Source organism: Gobio gobio (genome assembly GCF_949357685.1).
Source record: "Gobio gobio genome assembly, chromosome: 2".
In the NCBI taxonomy this organism is placed as follows: domain Eukaryota; kingdom Metazoa; phylum Chordata; class Actinopteri; order Cypriniformes; family Gobionidae; genus Gobio; species Gobio gobio.
The window spans coordinates 56,530,939-56,554,418 of record NC_137098.1 but is presented as its reverse complement, the minus strand read 5'-3'; the positions used below and the strand labels follow the sequence as shown (position 1 = coordinate 56,554,418).

Genomic DNA, 23,480 nt, shown 5'->3' with positions numbered 1-23,480 from the left:
ACAATTTCTGAGTAAAAATGGTCTCTACACCCCCCCCCCCCAGTGTATCTGACATTATGTTTTTGCAAAAACCTATTGAATAAATTTGTATCTATTTTATTCCAGCCAAAATCCTGCTGTAATTCGTATTTCTCAAACTGTGCATTAAGACTTGAAGGCAGCATAAGTACTGTAGGGAATCAATCGTATGATCGTTGTGATCCAACCATCAACACATACACAAATACAGACAGCAACAAACGCATACAAACACACACACACCAAGTCAAAGACGCACAAACAATCACAGGACTTACATTATATTTTCTGCTTCCGCTCTTTTTCTTTAGTTAAGTTCTAAATTGCACATCTTATTTTGGAGGGACTCTAAGAACTTCTTCAGCCCTTTTGGAAATGAAAAGAAATGAACAGCGTTTTGGCAGCGTTTTGAACTCACATAGGCAGTGTCATTGCATACTGGTTAAGTGGTTGATGCAATCCTCTGCAAGATGTGTACGTTACATGAGGAATGCTAGTTTAGATAAAAGGATTCTGCTTCTACCACAAAAGCGCATATGTCGACACACGCTTCAAACACTCACTCCTATCTTGTCTCATTTTGCTTTGGAAGAAATTTAGCAATGTACTCTAGTCTATGCAAGTACGCAAATGCTTTGGCCAGTGCATTGCAAGCTTGCTGTCCTGATGTACATACTTAGGATTTGTTCGCATTTGGCAGTTTTGGTTCGATCAAAATAAACTCTGGTGCGATTGGTCTTTTAGTGCAGTTCATTTGAATAAGTGTGAACGCTGCCATTAAAAACAAACGAACCGAGACCCCTGAGGGTGTGTTCACACTTGTGGTTTGGTTTGCTTGGTTTGTTAGGTCTGGACCAAAAAACATTTAGTCCTGGTCCGCTTATCGTTCACATTGGCATTTTAACACCGAACCTAAAGATACCTGAAGGCATAGGGATATGTTCACAACCTGATTGGCCGGCTTTTATTACGTACATTTCGCGACTGAACTTACCGAACATCCAAAACAATGCTGTGCGCTAGGCTAAACGTGCTCGATGTATGTGCGTAACCTGCATATGATGGTATTTTGACCAGCTGAGAACTCGTGAAGAGCTTATAAAAGGTGTAAAGGAGTCATAACAGCGGCAGGAATACCTCCGTCACACATACAAAGAAAGATCTGCTGCGAGGAGAGTGGTTCGATTGTACCGAACTGCTTCTGTCCTTTATAGGGTCGCATTTTGTGATATCATGTCCCGTTTTTGGTTTGTTTACATGTCTTTGGTTCGTGTGGCGTTCATATATCATTCGAACCGCACCAGAGTTTGTTTGGAAGGGGAAGTCTTGGTCTGCTTGTTTGGTGCGCACCAGGGTTCGGATGGCAGCGTTCACACTTAGTCAAATAAATCACACTAACAGAGCAATCATGCCAAGTGTGAACACACCATGAAAATCTGGGTCTCAGTCCGCTTCCAAACTGTCTCTGGTGGAAATATGAACAGAACACAGACCAAAGACATCTAAACTAACCCAAAAGAGGACGTGATGTCTCAAGATGTGACCCTAAAAAGGAAAGAACGCTCAAGAATACCTGGTTCTTCTTGATGGAGGAGCTACATTGCCCACTACAGTTCACTACAGTTCAGGCATTGTAAATGCCATCTTCTTGGAGCAGATCTTCTGGTAAAAATACCATCATTTGTACACACATACAATGAGCGAATTTAGTCCAGCACACAGGATTGTTTTGGATGTTCCTTAAGATCTGTTGCAAAATATACTTCATAAAATAATACCTAGGTGGAGATTGTACTCCAACGCAACAACGCATGAAAACAAGCTCACATGGCAAGAAACAACAAGCATTCAAGTACTTGCGTAGACCCACAAACAATTCTCATTTTTGTCCCTATTTTGTTTTATACACTTATTGGAATGTTCTAAAATTGTTTAAACTGATCAGGTCAATTAAAGTGAGCTTAAATGTTTCTGTTTTTTCTTTTAACAAGACCTCTTTTTTTCTGTCACATAACAGCACCCACAGTACATACAGACGACAAAGAGTTCCAGCGAATTTCTACACTGTTCCGAGAAAAACATCAAGAGGTGACGAAGTCCAACACACAACAAGTTCATCCCTCCTTCACCTAGGTATTGCACTGTGGTTGCGATCCTTCCGGATCTTTCCGTACGCTCAGAGGGACGGCACGAGGGAGGTGAGACACAAACATGGCAATAGAAGGGTCTGTTCGGGAGATTGTTTACAGCCGTTTCAAGTTCAGCGAGTTTGATGATAGAAGTCACCCTGTTCCACGGTCCAGCTGTTCAGAGAACAGTCGAGTTTTTCAACTTTTTCTCAAGGAAGACGAGTCTGTTTACCTCTCTCGGTTACGCAAGACTTTCTCTCCCAGTCTTCTTGGCAGTGCTTAGCCTCTTTTTGGTGGGGGAAAAAAAAAGCAGTGAATAAAGGAAGGGTCTCCATAAACAAACTGCAGGAAGAAAAAAAAATTGAGAAGGGAGAAAGAGATAGAAAGAGACAGAGAGAGAGAGAGAGAGAAAGAAAGATAGTTGGATGGCTTTTGGTACCCGTGTTTAAACTTGTGCATATCAACAGGGTTTTGAAGGTGTTGTTTACTTTTGGTGGGCGGGTCCTTCAAGCTTTGAGAGCGTGCCATTGGGCAACAGCAGTGCGCGGATGACTCATCATGTCTTTCCAATGTTTTACCTCTGCTGGGCCACTCTTCCATGAGAGATAGATCTAGAAATATGGCATGAAAAGAAGAGGAGGAGAAGAAGAAGGTGGAAGAAACAAGAACAGGAAAAAAGGATTATGTTTTCCATTAAATTTACCAATAAAATTACAAACCGCAATACTTTATATACAGTCAAAACCAAAATGTATTCAGACATTTTCTCACATTATCATAGTTTTTATCGCTATAGTTTAGAAAATGGTAATAAAATATGACAAGAACTCAGAGTTAAACTGTGTCAGAACAAATTCATCTTGATAATGTCAGATAATTTGGATAGAAAGGTATGTAAGGGATTACAATCAACCAATCAGCAGTCAACTGTTAAATTTAAGTACACAATTGACCTATCGGTAAGCCCCTCCCCTCGGACGCCGATGAGCCAATAGCAGTTAAGTATCAGTTGCTCTGGGAACGGAACTCGGACATCTTTAGGTTTCAGCGCCATAGAGAAACATTGGAAAATCCGAAGCTCTCATCGGTTTGATGGTGTTTATGCTACAAAAATGCTAAAATGTCGTGCCTGAGGTACTGTAACACTGATTCCAGGGATCCTGAGAGGATTTTCTGTTTGTCATACTCTCGTTAAGTTACGATTAAAGTCCCTGCTAACATACAAACCGAAATAACTAACTGTTCTCACGTCATGTATCACTGTAGGTCAAAAACACGAAGGTCTACATTTCAGTGCCTCTCCATATTAAACTGGTTATATGTAAATTAATTTAATTTTAGATATGTTTAAGGTCTACATTATCTGTCCTACTAAGGAGGACTCCTATTTTGATGGCCGTTATAGTCTCCGGGTAACGAAAGGAAGAGCTTGCACGCAGTTTATCGGAGTTGTTTTGCAGATACAAAGTTTACCAGTTATTAACTGCACCCCCGAAAAGTCATAAGCTCTGTGTATATGTTTGTTTACTGTAAGATGTATGAGTGTTTTTGTGTAATTTGCTGTGTATGTTAATGGTAATGCAATGGAGAGAGATAGTTTGTGAATGAGACGTTAATGCACACTTCTTATGGTTTGTTTGTTCAGCTCTTACGATGATTTTTTGGAGTGAAAAGGGACATAATAAACTTGATAAACCATCAGTAAAGTTTGGCCATCATTCGGACGGGGTATACGCTACATTCTGTGTCCAAACACATCTTGGGATAAGGTTTTTCACACTGACAGCTGTCATTGTAAGATATAGCAACTCCATTTGTTTGTCCGAGTTAGCAACAGTAACTAAGGGGGGCGGGGCTTACCGATAGGTCAATTAGATAGGCTATTACCAATTTTGGTCGACCAAGCAATGCTTCATTTTGTTCAGTCTGTGGTGTAAAAGGTCGCATTAGCATTAAGCACAACATTGTCAGGTCAAAGTGTCTGAATAATTTTGGTCCGAAATATTTATACATTTTACTGGTAGTCCACATTATGAAGATTTTTTGGGTATAATATGTCACAGTTTACTTTATTTTGCTATCCTCACTTACAAAAATGAATGAAATGTCCTGCACCCACTAGTAAAATATTATATCTGGTGTTTTTGGTTTGACTGTATCTATATTTTATGTCCATCGCACCTTTCCTATGACATCATTGCGGCTCAGTCTGTCCTTATCCATGACTGTGATGACGATGGTGGTCTCTCTGAGGACGTGAGCGGGGACATCGAAGGGGAAGGACTCATTGAACACAGGGTTCAAACACCTCTTCATCACCACCGTCTTCTTCTTCTCCACTCGTTTATCTTTGTTCATCAGCCACACTTTGACGTAGGGGTCTGAAACAGGCAACAGTCCACAGTGAGTTGCGTCCAGGGAATCCGAATTCCTGTGATGAATTCTAAATGGCATTCGAGATGATTACTGTGCAGATGGCACCTTGACAAGGACACTTATTTTCCACAGAAATCCGAAGCACTCAATGCACACAATATAACTTATTACATTTGCATTTATTCATTTAGCAGATGTTTTGTAAAATAACTTAGTGCATTCAAGGTAAACACATATATAGTGTGTCCTGTGGGTATTTAACCCATGATGATGTGCTAGTGCCATATTCTACCAGCTGAGCTAAAGGAATATGACCATAACACATGAGGTTATATTTAAGATTCATCTATGAGGTTTTATGGGTGTATATTCATACCGGATGTTCCCCCAATGTCCATGGCTTTGAGATTGCGTGCCTTGATGATGCTCACAGTGATGGTGTTGGCAGTGGGATTGTAACACAGAGACACAAGGAGGTCTCCTCGACTCCCCTGAAGAAATGAACACAGCAAGGTCAGTACGGGGGCCGGTTCAATGGTTCAAACTTCACTGTCACGCAAGCGTATGGTTCATATGAGGTCACAATTTTTGAGAAAATAACCAGGCAAACCCAAACCTCTTTTAATTTTTGTATTTTTTCAATAGTGGTAAACCTATACTGGACTTCCAATTAGCCGATATCTTGTTGAATCAAATATTTGTATTGTATTAAATAATTGATTTATTTAATTTTAATTAAAAACATTAAATATTTTATTTAACTTTACATTGCTGTATATCTCACACTATATGGTATACTATATAAATGTAATTTAATTACATTTATATGGTATATCATAAACACCATATTAAATATATTTAATTGTACATAATAATGAATATTTCACAGGATATTTAATTTGTGTTGTGATTGTTATTCCACCCATTACATTATCTATTTCATATCTATTTCACACAATGTATTGTGTGTTTCATTATTATTAAATTATATTAATATCTCTGATTTATTATTCTGCTACAATTTCTTTTTGTGCCCCCCTGTTAGAGTAAATACATATGTAAATACATTTATATATAGTGTAATTTTTAGGATAAATATCAATTATTTGAAACAAAAAATTTCTTTAAAATAAACATCTCCTTTACGGGGAAAACAAAGAAATTAGTTGACATGTTTTTAACATGCTTTTTAAAAGACACACGTTTTGTATAACAGGACTGAGAAAAATGCATCCATCTTAAAAACCTTGTAAAAATGAAATAAAGTTACCTGAGATGGACCAACAAATATTTTGAATAGTTGAATATATGTATTATTAGATTCAGTTTTAAAAAAGATTAAACATTTTATTTGGAAGAGCTACAAGAAGCAAATGACACCCATTCAAAGGCCCATATACACATATACTGTACAAGTAAATGACTGCAAATCAGACACACAATAGCTTAAATTACGTTTTTACACAAAAATGTGAAAATGAAAATGTGGACTGTAGCATTTGGCCAAGCATTGGCTGAAAAAAAACTAAAAATCATCATATATCAGCTGATTAATCAATCTGAACCATATATTGTTTATTACTAAAAAAGTGTTTTAAATAACTTCTATATTGATCACACATGCAGTTCTGTTCACCTCATACTGAGTGACTTCATTAAATATTTGTACTTATAACAACTGATTTGTCACACGGCAGGACCATTTCATAGAACTGTGAAGTTTAGTTCAAACCCTGCAGCTTCAAACACTAACTACAGCACGTGATGGACTTTTCACACAGGAATCAATGAATCTGTGGGCGATCTTTTGCACGCCCCATGTCAGAAAACCCTTCCAGGAGAACTTCAAAGACTCTCTGTGCTAACGACACATTTGTGCCCCTTTTGTTCTTGAGTAAAAGGGCTAAAACATTTGACAGCACCCAGAGTGCCATTACTTGAGGCATGACAAGCTCTGCACATCATAATCAACCCACTGCACAATTAATGTTGTATTGTCCCTGTCCCTAGCCGACCCCATTCCGTCACTTCATCTCTGCTTTTCTTTGACTATTATTGGCATCTGTTGTTCCTGCATTGGTGTCTTTGGCTCCTTCCTCCAGCCCGTGCAGAACTCTGCAAAAGCTCTTACATTTACATTTATGCATTTGGGAGATGCTTTTATCCAAAGCAACTTACAGTGCACTTATTACAGGGACAATCCCCCTGGAGCAACATGGAGTAAAGTGCCTTGCTCAAGGACACACTGGTGGAGGCGACTGCTGGGATCGAACCAGTAACCTTATGCGTATCAGTTCAGTGGTTTAACCCACTGGACCAGTGGTTCTCAAACCTGTCCTGGGGACCCCTTTACCACTGCACATTTTGCATGTCTCCCTCATCTTACACACCTGATTCAACTCATCAGCTCATTTGTAGAAACTGTAATACTTGAATTGATCTACTTACGCTGCCATCGCTGCAGGGTTTCAGCTCCTTCCAGAAGGTCTGCATGTGGGCCAGTTCGATCTTGTTCAGGGGGATGGACACCTCTCCTATAGGGTCATTTCTGCTAAAACGGTCATAATCTAGCACTTGCAGGTACAGTGTGCGTTGCACCACCTTCTCAAAGGGGAACCCTGTGAGAGAAATGAAAGGGATAATTTTAGCTTACCAAAATTATTAACAGCTCAATATGGGGTACAAAAATACTGTGGACCTTGGTGTTCATTGACCATCTGATGCATACTGTATACAACGCTGGAAAGTGCTGGGTTGGCATGAGAGCTTGCGAGGAAGAACTAATATATAATCTATAATTTATTTAATTTGGCTTAACACATTTGTTTGAGGTAATTGTTGCAAACCCAATTGAAGAAGTGAACATATAATAATAAATGTTTCTTGAGCAGCAAATCAGCATGAGAATGATTTCTTAAGGATCACGTGACACTGAAGACTGGAGTAATGATGTATTTCTTCACAGAAATCAATTATATTTTCAAATATATTAAAATTTGAAAACAGTTATTTTAAATTATAATAATATTTCACAATATTACTGTATTTTTGATCAAATAAATGTCTTGGCGAGCATTGAAAAAAATCTTCCTGACGCCAAACTTTAGAACGGTAGTGTCTGTTGCTTGCAATACATTTTATTTTAGAAAATGTAAAAATTTTGCAAAAACAAATATTTGCAAATTTTGAATGGCTGCCATGGTGCTGTTGTTGCAGCAGCAGGGTTTAAAAAGCCAATGCTTACCAGCCAATTGTAATATTATTTCACAATATCACTGTTTTTACTGTATTTCCAATTAAATAAAGGCAGCCCCGGTGAGCATATAAGATAATGTTTCAAAAACATTAAAATAATCTTTTCAACAGCATGGGTTGAATCTTAATTGAAAAATTCAGATTTTTAGGCTTTTTACACAATATACATGTTCTACATGCATTTTTAATGACGCATTGCATTGTGATGTGTTTTAGGGTTAACGGAAATATCTGTAAAATTACTGGATAATGACATTTTTCGTTTTAATTTTCTAAACAGACTTGGGGAACATTTAGCTGTGATGTGAATTTGGCTACACAGGGGAAACCACCTTCAATAAAGACTAGGAACTCAAAATACATAATAATGTAGTGAGATGTAAAAACATACTGACCTTCAAATAGGAAGGTTTCATTCCAATGAGGGTTGAGGTTCTTTCTTTTGACCTTGGTCTCAAGTTTGTGCTTTTTGTCTGGCAGAAGGTAGAGCTTGACAAATGGATCTGAAGTTCCAGAAAAGTCTTTTGCAGGTAGATCCTGACCCTTCAGGATTTTTACTGTTAGTGTGGAGTCCTGAAAACTGTATCCCACGCTGAACTGGATGCGTCCCAACTTCTCGCACACGGGTCCTTCGTGTTCCTCTTCCTCAGAGCCTGGGGACAACTTAAAAACCAAAGTGGACAAGACTGTCACTAAACGGCCCAATCACTTCAAGTTAAACCATTATTACCAAAACCACATTGTGGGTGCTGCACCGTAACTGTATCTAGAAGCACAGCTAAAGAAATTATAAATAACCTTCACAATGGAATAAAAGAATGAGGACAACAAAATAATAGAAACAAATGTATTGACACCATGCACACACTTTCTATTGTGTGTTCACTGAATGTGTGAAAAAATTATGGAAGCTTGTTTCCGCCACAAAATAAAACATTTTAAAAAGATTGTGAATTTAAATGTATTTTTGAGTTATAAAGTCAGAATTATTCATAAAGTCAGTAATATTAAGTTGGAATTGTGAAATTTAAAGAGCACCTATCATGGCATTTAAAATGTTCCAAATATTGTTTTAGAAGTCCCCAACAACAGTTTTGCATGCATGCAATGACAAAAAAGACTTTAGTTTTCTTATAATATGCATTTATTTTTACCTGTTTTGACAGCGATTCTCAAATGATTCCTTTAATGATTCACTTTTCAAAACCCCGCCTTTACGTGACGCTAATCTGCGGTGATTGGTCCGATGACCCAGTCAGTTGTCATTGGTATAGTCTGTGCAGATATTCTCGGAAACGGAACGCCCATCAAAGTCTTATAATGACAGTAATTTGTTAATATGTGTCAGGAGTTATGAATATGAAAACCGCGTCGGTACTGTTTGATTGTAATATGAGCCTCAGCTGATCTCATTCATAAAAAAACTCCCCACGAAGACTCGCGACAAATCAACATCCCTCAGGGCTTTTCACTCCCGGCGCTATGGGCGGGCCTTAGGGGGCCGGGCCCGCCCACAGAGCTCCTGTGCCCCCCCTCCATCAAATTTACATTTAAAAATTATTTAAAAAATAATAATAATTTACGTGTAGTATTTATATATATATATATATATATATATCGATGTGTGTATTTAAGTGTAATATTTGACTCATAATCTTATTTAAAAAAACACCCGCGAAGTTTGACTTATTGTTTACAAAAAAGGGGTTTCCCGCTGACCCGCTCTAACGGCAACATCTCGGTAAAGTTATAGCGAAGTGACGTGCGCTCGGTTTTGCCTAAGCTAGCTAGCTAGGTTAAATTTAAATTAATCGTGAAAGTGAAAATATTAAAATATGGATATACGGAGCTTTTTCAAATCGTCAGCTTCTGGAGGGAAGAAACTGACACCTGTGGCGCCTGAAACACCTGCTACAACGACAGAAGGTGGTGGAGCCTCGGCTAGCAGCACCAGTCATGATCCAAGCTATGTTTTTTTTATGAGATTCCACTCCCAAAAACGTCGACTTCAGCTGTATTAAGAACGTGAGTAGGGCAGTTGGTTTTATTACTCTTCTTAAGTTGCACCAGCTGTGGTGTAAATTATGCATTTGACACTAGCCGTGTTTACATTACCTTTCAAATTGCGCAAATTGAAATTGTGAATTGAAAATATTTCGAAATAGTTTTTTATTTATATTTAGATAATAGCGCAAAACAGCTGCGCAAATCTGTAATGGAAACGCAGCTACTGATATGCTATGTGTGTGAGTGTGTCTTAGTTGGTTATGCATGGTTGATTTAATACTTAACTTGAGATTGTGACTATTAGGCTGTTATTAGGAAGTTGACAATGCAGACCAAGGCTATAACTGTAACATGATATCTTCAGTAACCGAAATATGAGTGGGCAATAGGCTAATTGTAGTTAGGATATTGAAATCGCCGTGAAACTGTTGTAGCAATAGTTAATAGCCCCCCCCCCATAATTAGGCCCCCCCAAGAATATTAAATGCCCGTCCACTGATTTGTTTCTGCCGCCGGCTCTGGGGCTTTTAGTTCAAAAGTGTGCAGACGAGGAGACATATTGATAGATTCTCATATGTCTGTGTCAAATTTCTAAACAGAGGATTATTTTTTATTCAATACTTCCTCAAAATGGGCAGAAATAGCCTAATCATGAGCGATTGTGTCTCTTATGTGTTGTTTTCAATTCATACTGGCAGCCGGAGGGCGCTCTGTGCACATGTAGTCCATGTATGGTACAGACAGACGAAGAAGATACCATGTGCCATAATAAAAGTCCATAATAAAAGCTTCCTGAGATCGCGAAACATACATTTGACGACTAATAATAAACACACAATCGCGACGATGTATGGTTTGTCTTCAAGCCACTTAGTCTTCAAATGCTCATCCTTGGGCAGATGAAAGAAGTTTGCTTTTGAGTGGCACTTCAGAACACAGCGTCTCGTCGCCATGATGTTTTCTAGTTTTCACTGGCGTCTTGGAGCGCAATAAGTGGGCGTATCGTATTCAAATAACTTGACAAGTTGACGTCATCTAGTCAGAGAAAAAGCTTCGGTCTTCTAACGATTCTTAAAAATGACTCCGAGTCGACTCTTACTTTTGAAAGAAAATAACTATATATACGGTGCACTGTCATATTTCAAGCTATCACAGGATGTTTTTGTTCACTTAGATCTATGTTACACACTACATGAAAGGTAAATTTCCAAATTCCATGATGCTCTTTAAACTCGAAATTCTGAGAAAGAGTTTAAATTTCACAATTCTGACTTAATATTATGCAATTCTGACTTTATAACTCACAATTCTGACTTCTTGTCTCAGAATTGTGAGATATAAACTCGCAATTGCAAGTTATAAAGTTAGAATTGCGTGATTCGCGATTACCTTTTTTAAATTTTGTGGCAGAAACAAGCTTCCATAAAAAACAAACATAAAGTGCAACCAGTGCAATCCGATAAGTTTAATTATTGTTGAATAAAACTAGAACTATTAAAAATGGTTTTCGTTATTTAAAATAAAGCTGAAAAAAAAAAAAGAATATAACTATTAGTGTTCGCTGGCTGCGTGACAAACACAGAACAAACAGACCAACCAGTGTAAGTCTTGTTATTGTTAACTAAAAGTCTTAAATTGTGTTAATGTAAACTAAAACTAAAAATAGAACAATTTTTTTTTCGTAAATCGAAATAAACCTGAAATAAAATAAAATGTAATTTAGAAAATTAGAAATGTTGCCTTATGCAAGTCCAGAAAATATATTCAATATATATATATATATATATATATATATATATATATATATATATATATATATATATATATATATATATATATATATATATATATATATATATATATATATATAAACAAATGGACATAACATAACACAATAACTAACCTGAAAATGTAAAAAAATAATAAACTGAAAATATAAAAATAAAAGGTAATTCAAAATATTAATGAATACTAGTATACACTCACCTAAAGGATTATTAGGAACACCCTACTAATACTGTGTTTGACCCCCTTTCACCTTCAGAACTGCCTTAATTCTACGTGGCCTTGATTCAACAAGGTGCTGAAAGCATTCTTTAGAAATGTTAGCCCATATTGATAGGATAGCATCTTGCAGTAGATGGAGATTTGTGGGATGCACATCCAGGGCACGAAGCTCCCGTTCCACCACATCCCAAAGATGCTCTATTAGGTTGAGATCTGGTGACTGTGGGAGCCATTTTAGTACAGTGAACTCATTGTCATGTTCAAGAAACCAATTTGAAATGATTCGAGCTTTGTGACATGGTGCATTATCCTGCTGGAAGTAGCCATCAGAGGATGGGTACATGGTGGTCATAAAGGGATGGACATGGTCAGAAACAATGCTCAGGTAGGCCGTGGCATTTAAACGATGCCCAATTGGCACTAAGGGGCCTAAAGTGTGCTAAGAAAACATCCTCCACAGCATTACACCACCACCACCAGCCTGCAAAGTGGTAACAAGGCACAATGGATCCATGTTCTCATTCTGTTTACGCCAAATTCTGACTCTACCATCTGAATGTCTCAACAGAAATCCAGACTCATCAGACCAGGCAACATTTTTCCAGTCTTCAACTGTCCAATTTTGGTGGGCTTGTGCAAATTGTAGCCTCTTTTCCTATTTGTAGTGGAGATGAGTGGTACCCGGTGGGGTCTTCTGCTGTTGTAGCCCATCCGCCTCAAGGTTGTGTGTGTTGTGGCTTCACAAATGCTTTGCTGCATTCCTCGGTTGTAACGAGTGGTTATTTCAAAGTTGCTCTTCTATCAGCTTGAATCAGTCGGCCCATTCTCCACTGACCTCTAGCATCAACATGGCATTTTCGCCCACAGGACTGCCGCATACTGGATGTTTTTCCCTTTTCACACCATTCTTTGTTAACCCTAGAAATGTGCGTGAAAATCCCAGTAACTGAGCAGATTGTGAAATACTCAGACCGGCCCGTCTGGCACCAACAATGCCACGCTTAAATCACCTTTCTTTCCCATTCTGACATTCAGTTTGGAGTTCAGGAGATTGTCTTGACCAGGACCACACCCCTAAATGCATTGAAGCAACTACCATGTGATTGGTTGATTAGATAATTGCATTAATGAGAAATTTAACAGGTGTTCCTAATAATCCTTTAGGTGAGTGTATATATAATACTAAAATTACATTGAGAGGCCGTTTACATGACACTGATTTCAACTAAAAAAGTACAACTTTTTATGCATTTTGGCCGTTCATTTACACAACAACGGCATTTTGGGGGCCTGAAAATGTGATTTTGTGAAAAGGGTGACCTCGGGCACATGCGTATCACGTGTTCAGTCTATAGGCATGTAGTGTTTCTTTATAAAGTGACATTGCCAACTACAGGCCTGGCATGCATAATACAGCGTCTTTAGTCATTGTCATGGATCTGTGTGAAAGCGGATCGTTTTGACCAAGTGAGACACACAAGTCCTGAAAAGTGAAGCCAAAGCGTCTCAATCGCCCCCAGGTGACTGGATGCAGTATAGGTCATAAAGCCCGCCCTCTCCATGAAATGTAATGGGACATATACAAACTAAAAAAAATCTAATTACATTTCAAATAAATTTTTTCCAAAGTTGGTTTCTGTCATTTTAGGTTGCTTTTATCATGCTAATGTTAGTTCAAGTGTTCGTTCTTTAAATAAGTTTGGTTTCAGTTAGTTATTTGATATTATAAAAACAGGGTAGTGGCGTTATGATTGACAGCTAAGATTGACAGCTTCTCTGAGCAAAATCACTGAGGCACTAACAGACTTTTTTTTTTCGGGAACTTCGGGAGGAGATTGGAGCTGTAACTTTAATCTACACATTTCAATGACGGTTTATTTCACAAAAAGTTGTTGATGAGGCGGGAGTGTGTGCTCCAAGGTGTCAGCGCCATATTTGAACACTGGTGGCTTCACTTACGTCAACGGAAGAAAGTGAAGGCGCGTCGTCCATCTTTTTTTTTACAGTCTATGGTTTTGACTATGGTGTCATCTGTACAAGAAAAATGCAAAGGAAAACCTTTTCCATTTTTTGTACATCGTTGTTATGTAAATGTACCCCAAATCTGATTCATGACACTTATGAACCAGTTCTTTTTAAAGTTCAAGTTTACTAAAACGTACATAAAAATAGCTCTAATTAAAGCAGCAAGCAGCAATGAAAGGGCCCTCACACACGGTGGCCTCAGGAAAACAGCAAATAGTGAGCAAGATGCATTTCAGCGGGTAAATATAGGAGAAATACAGCAAAGTCATTTTAATGTGCCACACTTTCTTATGCCAGCAGGTGGCACTTTGACTATAACTGAATATTGCCATGTAGATGTCTTCGGGTCAGGACTATTATCAAACATGTGAAGTTTAGTGCAGATCGGACATTGTACTTCCTGTTTTGTGGCGTTAATTGCATACATAAGCACTTAGCCACGTGTTGAATGATTTAATGCGTTTCTAGCATGTTTGGTACTTCATGGCATATTTAAATGAGTTTCTGGGAGTGAATTTACATTTACATTTATGCATTTAGCAGATGCTTTTATCCAAAGCGACTTACAACTTGGGGGTACACGAAGCGATTGGTCATGAAGAGTCGAGTAAGCGCTACAAGTGCCTGAAATACTGAGACCGTGTACATTGCTCAGTGTAGCACTGGCTAGAGTAGGGAGGGGAAAAAGGGGTAAAAAAGTTTTTTTATTTTTTTATTTTTATGAGGTTAAGTGGTCAAGGAAGAACTGAGTTTTTAGTTGACTTTTGAATGTTGTCAATGATTCTACGTTTCGGATGGCGTTGGGAAGATCGTTCCACCAGCTGGGAACGTTGAATGAAAATGTTCTGGAAAGGGAATTTTTGCCTCTCTGTGATGGTACCACAAGCCAAGACGTGAAGACAAGACGTGCTGCTGCATTCTGGATCATTCGAAGTGTTTGGATCGCACAAGAGGGGAGTCCAGCCAGAAGCGCATGGCAGTAATCAAGTCTAGAAATAACCAGGGCCTGGACAAGAAGCTGTGTTGCGTGCTCTGTTAGGAACGGTCTAATCTTCCTGATGTTGTGGAGCGCAAACCTGCACGAGCGAGCGGTCTTAGAGATGTGTTCTCTGAAGGACAACTGATCATCAAATGTTACTCCAAGATTTCTGACTGACTTTGATGGGGAAATCAAGGATGTACCTAACTGGATGATGAAGTCATGTTGTATAGTGGGACTGAGAAACTGAGTCTTTGCCAGGTTGAACTGGAGGTGATGTTTTCTCATCCATGTAGAGATGTCAGCCAGACAGCTGGAGATTCGTGCAGCTACTGTGGGGTCGTCTGGTTGAAATGAAAGGTAACGCTGAGTGTCATCAGCATAGCAGTGGAATGAGAAGCCATGTGCCTGAATGATGGGTCCCAATGAAGTAGTGTAGATGGAGAAGAGGAGAGGACCAAGCACTGAGCCCTGAGGAACCCCCGTGGTCAGTTGATGTGCTTGGGATTCCTCTCCTCTCCTGCTTTACACTGAATTACAGTGTAAAGCATGCCATTTTCTGTTGCCAGCAGGTGGCGCTATGACTAACTAATGTTGACATGTAGATGTCTTCAGGCCAGGACTCTTATCAAACATGTGAAGTTTGGGGCAGATCGGAAATTGTATGCCTGAGTTACAACAACTTCCTGTTTCATAGTGAAACATCAGACTTTGTCAGGCCGCCACGGACACGCCCTTCAGCAAAAACTCAAGATCTTAACAAATTATCATCACTAAGGCCTTTAGATTAGACTGTGCAAATATGATGTTGATCTGATTAAATCTCAATGAGGAGGAGTTTGTTAAAGTACAACATCTCGGAATGGCAAAAACTGGTAACTGGTAGGTATTGGCCTGTTACATGTGTCTACCAAATTTCATACTCGTACATGAAATGTAGCTCGAACTGCGCTTAATTAATTTTTTTTAGGTGGCTTTATCGAGTCATTTTGCCAATAGGCTGAGCAATTTGCTGATGGGCTGAGCAATTCCAATAGGGTCCTCACACCATCGGTGCTCTGGCCCTAATTATAAATTCAATATTGTTTTTGCTTATGAGAGTATCACAATTAGATTAACAGCATGCTAACGTGATCTATCAAAATCAACTGCGAGTCGAGTTTTCTGTGTGCTTCACAATACTGATATGTTAGTAGCTTAGCTAATGGCTTGAATCAGGCTAACTAATGTATGGATTACCCTGCTGTCTAAACATGATTAACAAAACATTGAGACAAAAATGATGCCGGGATACTTTCTAATGAGTTTTGAGATTCTAACATTAATATGTGGCGAAGGGCGAAAAGTTGGGGACCTGCTGGTGGTCTTTACAAACACCTTAGTAATCCATCACTTGAAGTGGTCTGACAAGCAGCGGCGTATCGAATTAATGAACTCCCAGTCGTGTCAGGACCTTGGCTGAAAGTTGGGCTTAATTTGACACGCCATGCCCCAATGCCTGATTCCCCCCAGTGGGACTCAAAGCTGCGAGAGGCACCGTTTTAAAGAGGAAGCACCATCATTAGCCCTCATCACATCTCTTTAAAAACGCCTTACCACCCACGTAATGACACACAGACCCAGTGAAGGCCGTCATCCGCGGTTCCTGCAGCACATTGTACCAGTTCTAATTACTGGCTTTTTAGAGGTAAGTTGCCTTTGACACATCTGTCTGTGTGACTGACTGCAGTAATGGAGCGCACCAATTACACACAATGCATCCCTGTGTTTAAAGGATTCCCATCAAAACGAGTGCTACTTTAAAGAGGCAAAACAAAAAGAAAACAGCACAGCACAGCACAGCCACAGGTTCACATTACCATCACCATATCACTTGTGACGGAGTTGGCCAGGTCTGAGACGGAAGAGTTAGCGTCTGTCCGGCGGTTGCTCTCATCTGGGGTCTGACCTTTGGGGCTGCTGCCGGGTTTGTTAGATCTGGGGAAGAACCACAAGAGAAAAGTGTCACTTTTAAAGCACGTAGCATTAAAATACTCACTCCTATCTTATTACTTCATAATATGGCAAGGCAAGGCACTTGGCTAAAGTATAGCTCTATTTTTTGTATGAGAGGGTTCGGCTGGGAAACATTGCCTTGTTAGCCCATGCTGGTAGAGGTTGTAACAACACCGCCATGACAGCCATTCAAAATGAGCAAATATTTGTATTATATAAATTCAAAATATTCTAAAATGTATCGCAAGCAACATACACAACCGTTCTAAAGTTTGGGTTGAATAAGATTTTATGTTTTTGAAAGAAGTCTCTTATGCTCATCAAGGCCAAATTTATTTGATCAAAAATACAGTAAAAACAATAATATTGTGAAATATTACAATTTAAAATAATTGTTTTCTATTTTAGTACTCTAAAATGTATACATGTGTTGCAAAGCTGAATTTACAGCATCATTACTCCAGTCTTCAGTGTTACATGATTCTTCAGAAATAATTTTAATATACTGATTTGCTGTTCAAGAAACATTTATCATCATCATCAATATTGAAAACAGTTGTGCTGCTTAATATTTGCATGGAACTACACATGGAATTTGCAATTTTTTTCAGTATTCTTTGATGAATAGAAAAAACAAACAAACAGAAAGAAACAATGTAAAATGCTTTACTGGCACCTTTGATCAATTTAACAATTTATAATTTTTGCTGAATAAACCTATAGGAATCTCTTTGTAATGTAGGGCCCTATAATACACCCGGCACAATGCAACACCAGTGTTTATTGCTAGTTTCAGCCCGACGCAGTTTAATTTTCCTTGTTCACCGCCACACTGTTTAAATAGCAAATGCACTCGCGCCCATCTGTTCGCCCATGGGCGTTCTGGTCTGAAAACTAGACCCATGGCTCATTCAGAGACTAGGTACAACCCTCTAGGACTATGCGCATGGCATGCCGACCATTTTTTTTATCTTTAAACTAGCCAAAGTGGATTTGGACACACCCTAAGTGCACCTGCGTCATGCGCTTCAGACCATGCACTCAGATAGTTAAAATAGGGCACATAGTCTCCCAAATTACTCACTGATGAGGTTCCATTTCAGTTAAAATGCTGCCTATGTAGGTAGTAGACAGCAAGGCAGCTCACTAAGTTTTGGTACAGGACCTTAGTGGTGTCACATTGAGGTACAGTGGTGTCAGTGGTGTCACGATGAAGTACTAATATTTTATTTCGTTGTGTGTGATTTTTAGCCTTGTATTACTGCCATAGCCAATTGCAAAATTGCATTTGAATAAGATAATCTGACGTTGTTATTACCGAGACAGCTTTGCACTTAAGTTGCCTAGATCCAGGCATAAATTGGTTTTGATTTAAAGACATTCACAGCCTATCATCTGCGCGTTGAACTGCAATTATCAGAGGCAGCTGATCTCACTCAGCAACGAATAGGTTCTATTTAACGAGCGTTCCATAGCTGGCGCGGAAACGTCAGCGGAAGCGTTCAGCGCGCGTTTCAGCCTCCGCGTGTGAAGACCGACGCGGGTAAAGACATCTGTATTCGACTCTTCCTCTGCGCGACTCCTCCGAGGCAGGGACTCCGATAAGGCACCGAGTTATCTCCTTCTTCTCCCTTCATCTTTCTTTCCTTCCTCTCTCTAACCATCTGCGTCCACTCCATCCCCGTTATCTCGCAACCACGACCCACTATTACACGTAGACGTAGACGGCACCGTAACACTGCTAATCTACTTCCTGTTCCCTCCTCCTCTAATGCCCCTCCGTCTCTTTCTTTTTCTGTGGGGCTATGGAATTGTCAGTCAGCTGTCAATAAAGCTGACTTCATTCCTGCCTTTGCCACTCAATCCACTCTCAAAATCCTGGCCTTGACTGAGACCTGGATCCGTCCAGAAGACTCAGCAACACCTGCTGCTCTCTCTAATAACTTCTCTTTCTCCCACACCCCTCGCAAGACTGGGAGGGGTGGGGGCACGGGTCTTCTCATTTCTAACAATTGGAAATACTCATCTCACACAGCTCTTTGCAAAAACAACACATTTGAATATCATGCTATAACGCTTTCAACTCCCACTAAAATACATATTGTAGTCATTTACCGCCCCCCAGGTCCACTGACCACCTTTGTTGATGAGCTAGATGTTCTGCTGTCCTCATTTCCAGAGGATGGCTGCCCACTCATAGTACTCAGCGACTTCAACATTCACCTGGACAAATCTTATGCTTCAGATTTCCACTCCCTCCTAGCTTCATTCGACCTCAAACGCATCATCACGTCACATACCCACAAATCTGGTAACCAGCTGGACCTCATTTACACACGCAACTGCTCTACAGACAATATCTTGGTCAAACCTCTACACATCTCAGATCACTTTATCACATTTAATCTTCAACTTACTACTCACACACCATCAGTTCCTCCACCAGTTACTTTCAGACGAAACCTGCGCTCACTCTCTCCTTCTCATCTTTCCTCTGCTGTCTCTTCCTCCCTTCCCTCATCCACACAATTCTCTTTTATGGATGTTAACACTGCAACTGACACTCTATGCTCCACTTTAACTTCATGTCTAGACGATATCTGCCCTCTTTCTTTTAGGCCAGCACGAGCTACTCCCTCTAACCCTTGGTTATCTGATGTTATTCGTGAACATCGGACGACACTCAGGGCAGCAGAGAGGAAATGGCATAAATCAAATCACCCATCTGATTTAGCTAAGTATCAGTCTTTGCTCTCATCCTTCTCGAATGAAGTACACGCAGCTAAATATTCTTATTTCCAAAAAAAAAAAGCAGCACCTCAAACTCACGCACACTATTCAGAACATTCAACTATCTGCTCTGTCCTCCTCCACCACCCCCCACCACCTCCCTATCTCCAGACAACTTTGCACAATTCTTCACAAACAAAACAACAACTATCAGCAATCAGTTCTCACCCCCACACACTGTGGATTTTAGATCAGCCACTTCCACGACCGAACATACTCTCTCCTCATTTTCCACACTCACTGAGGCCGAAGTATCTAAACTCCTCCTCTCCAGCCATCCTACCACCTGTCCTCTCGATCCCATTCCCTCACACCTCCTTCAAGCCATCTCTCCTACTCTCCTTCCTGCACTCACACACATCATCAACACATCGCTCTGCACTGGCACTTTCCCTACCACTTTCAAGCAGGCTCGGGTAACTCCACTGCTTAAGAAACCCACTTTAAACGCATCACTCATAGATAACTACAGACCTGTCTCTCTCCTGCCATTCATAGCAAAAAATCTTGAACGAGTTGTTTTCAACCAGGTTTCATCCTTCCTCTCACAGAATAACCAGCTGGACTCTAACCAATCCGGTTTCAAAAGGGGCCACTCCACAGAGACTGCATTACTGTCGGTCACCGAAGCCCTGCGGATAGCTAAAGCTGAGTCCAAATCATCAGTCCTCGTCCTCCTTGATCTATCTGCTGCCTTTGACACGGTAAATCATCAAATCCTTCTGTCCACCCTCTCATCACTGGGCATCACAGGGACTCCGCTCCATTGGTTTGAATCTTATCTCACAGGTAGGTCCTTCAAGGTTGCCTGGAGAGGAGAGGAATCCCAAGCGCATCAACTGACCACGGGGGTTCCTCAGGGCTCAGTGCTTGGACCTCTCCTTTTCTCCATTTACACTACTTCATTAGGTCCCATCATACAGGCACATGGCTTCTCATATCACTGCTATGCTGATGACACTCAGCTCTACCTTTCATTCCAACCAGACGACCCCACAGTAGCTGCACGAATCTCCAGCTGTCTGGCTGACATCTCTGCATGGATGAGTAAAAATCACCTACAGCTCAACCTGGCAAAGACTGAGTTCCTCATCTTTCCCGCCAGTCCCACTATGCAACATGACTTCACCATCCAGCTAGGTGCATCCCTGATCTCCCCTTCAAAATCAGTCAGAAATCTTGGAGTTACATTTGATGACCAGTTGTCCTTCAGAGATCACATTGCTAAGACAGCTCGCTCTTGCAGGTTTGCACTCTACAACATCAGGAAGATCAGACCGTTCCTAACAGAGCACGCAACACAGCTTCTTGTCCAGGCCCTGGTTATTTCTAGACTTGACTACTGCAATGCGCTTCTGGCTGGACTCCCCTCTTGTGCGATCCAAACACTTCGAATGATCCAGAATGCAGCGGCACGTCTGGTCTTCAACGAGCCCAAAAGGACCCACGTCACACCACTCTTCATCTCTCTGCACTGGCTACCACTCGCTGCTCGCATCAAGTTTAAGTCGCTGACGCTTGCCTACAGAGCCACCACGCACTCAGCTCCTGCATACTTTGACTCGATTCTACGTCGCCACACCCCCACCAGAAGCCTTCGTTCAACCAAGGAGCGAAGGCTTGTGGTACCTTCACAGAGAGGCAATAAATCCCTTTCCAGAACATTTTCATTCAACGTTCCCAGCTGGTGGAACGATCTGCCCACCGCCATCCGAAATGCGGATTCATTGACAACATTCAAAAGTCAACTAAAAACTTATCTCTTCCGTGAGCACTTAACCTCCTAAAAAAAACCAAAAAAAAACCTTTCCTTTCCTCTTTTCCTCCTCTTTCCCGCCCTACTCTAGCCTGTGCTACACTGAGAAATTTACACGGACCAAGTATTTCAGGCACTTGTTGCGCTCACTCGACTCTTCACGACCAATCGCTTATTGTACCCCCAAGTTGTAAGTCGCTTTGGATAAAAGCGTCTGCTAAATGCATAAATGTAAATGTAAATGTAAATGTACAGTCTGACATTTGTTAAAAAATGGTTCCATATTTGTAATACAAGAACATTACAGTTCTGTGGAGATTTGGAATAAATAATAAAAGCAAGACAAAGAACATAATAGAGTGAAGCCAACATGACTGAGATGAAGTGTATGAGGAAAGGACACACAAAGAAGGTGCTGTGAGACAAGCACTGTAAAGCATAACATTCAGTATTTACTCTGTTCAGAACAGCGAGGAGATAAAAGAATGGGAAAACAATGAGATAAAACAGTGCTTTTCCTATTAAAGAATGTTCAGATCAAAAGAAAGCCAAAGCAAAAACAAGAATATAATCATAGTGTCTAACATATGAATTTTGAAGAGAAAACAGCAGTGGATGGATGGAGTCTGAAAAACTGAGATTTCAGAGGTCATGGTGGTAAGTTGAGCCGTGGTGCTTATCTGGTTTGCATTATTTCCGGTGACCTTTCTATTTGTCCATCAATGGCAAAAAGGCCATACATAAAATAAAGGGGGAAAATGGTATAGCAGAATGTAACACTTAAAACTGAAAGCATGTGTTAAAGTATAGATCTGTCTGTCTGTCTGTCTGTCTGTCTATCTATCTGTCCATCCATCATATTTACATAGTTTATTACAATGAAACCTTGAGTTAAAGATGCAGTAAGCAATTTTTGAAAAACATTACTGAAAGTGGATCGGACCGAGCACCACAACACACTTGTAGCCAATCAGCACTAAGGGGCATGTCTACTCATGTTGGGGAGGAGAGAGAGCACAGTGCACAAAACAGACATTAGCAGAATGACTATAGAACAGAGAGAGATGGCAGAGAAAATACAAAAGAGGAAAGGGCCAGAGGGATATAACTTTAAAAAGAAGGGTTACGATCAGGCAAGAGGCATGACCCGCAATAATATCGGAGAAGCTTTCCAGTGGGAAGCAAGGTGCGGGAAGCATTTCTGGTAAACGCTACCCGAAAGGATCACATCCCTATCTTAATGCCTCAGGCCTCACATTAATATTCACGCTATGCAACACAGACAATGGCTACGGTGAAATCTGCTGTGCCTGTCGCAATTTGTGTTACTGTGATAATTCAGGTCGAATATCTAATTGTTATCTAGCTCCTCTACTCCTTTAATGGCAAAGTCATCTCTTACATCCCAAAAACAAACACAGTTTTCATGAACAGCTCTCTACATAACAAGATACAACTAATACATTACAAATGTGACAAGATTAGGGGGATTATAGCGATCACTACAAGGGAAACCAAAAGAAAAAACATAAATAAGGAGTGTTATCTCCCTTTTCGGACACACTTTGGGAGCCGATGCTTAAAACAGGCGGCGGGTGAGGTTTAGAATGAACAAACAAAGATGATACACAAGTACATTCAAGCAAAAGACAGAATATCTTAGTTCTGTGAAACACAGCAAAACCAACGCTATCTCACAATCAATTCATATGCATTTGTGCAAGGTGGCTAATTTGTACAAATTCGTATGACCTCACTCTTATGGATTTGTACGATTTGTCTGGATTTATACTGGCGTGATGGGAAGGTTGTGAGGTCGTACAAATTCGTACAAATTAGCCACCTCGTAAAATACATACGAATTGTCGTGAGATCGGGTTGGCAAAACCAACGTTACTCACATGGAGTCAAATAACGAGAAAAAATAAAGCAAAGGTCTCTCAAGCGCTGGAAAGCTTCTCCGAAATTAACGATATCCTCCGATATCCTACCTCTTGCCTGATCGTAACCCTTAATTTTTAAGTTATATTCCCCCTTTTCCTCTTTTATATTTTCTCTGCCATCTCTCTCTTTTTCTATAGTCGTTCTGCTACGTCTGTCTTGTGCACTGTACTCTCTCTCCTCCCCATCATGAGTGGACACG

The 23,480-nt window shown here is 40.1% G+C and overlaps 1 protein-coding gene across 1 annotated transcript in view; it reads right to left on the bottom strand.

Moving 5' to 3' along the window:
* Positions 1-2,023: 2,023 nt before the first annotated feature.
* Positions 2,024-23,480, bottom strand: part of syt7b (synaptotagmin VIIb) — a 119,346-nt gene continuing 97,889 nt past the window's right edge. The window contains exons 6-11 of the mRNA XM_079841337.1: positions 16,656-16,773; positions 8,174-8,441; positions 6,972-7,141; positions 4,900-5,014; positions 4,329-4,528; positions 2,024-2,758 (exon numbers count right to left, since the gene is read on the bottom strand). Of these exons, the coding sequence (XP_079697463.1) occupies positions 2,654-2,758; positions 4,329-4,528; positions 4,900-5,014; positions 6,972-7,141; positions 8,174-8,441; positions 16,656-16,773 (976 nt within the window). The 3' untranslated portion in view covers positions 2,024-2,653. The remainder of the gene's footprint in view (positions 2,759-4,328; positions 4,529-4,899; positions 5,015-6,971; positions 7,142-8,173; positions 8,442-16,655; positions 16,774-23,480) is intronic.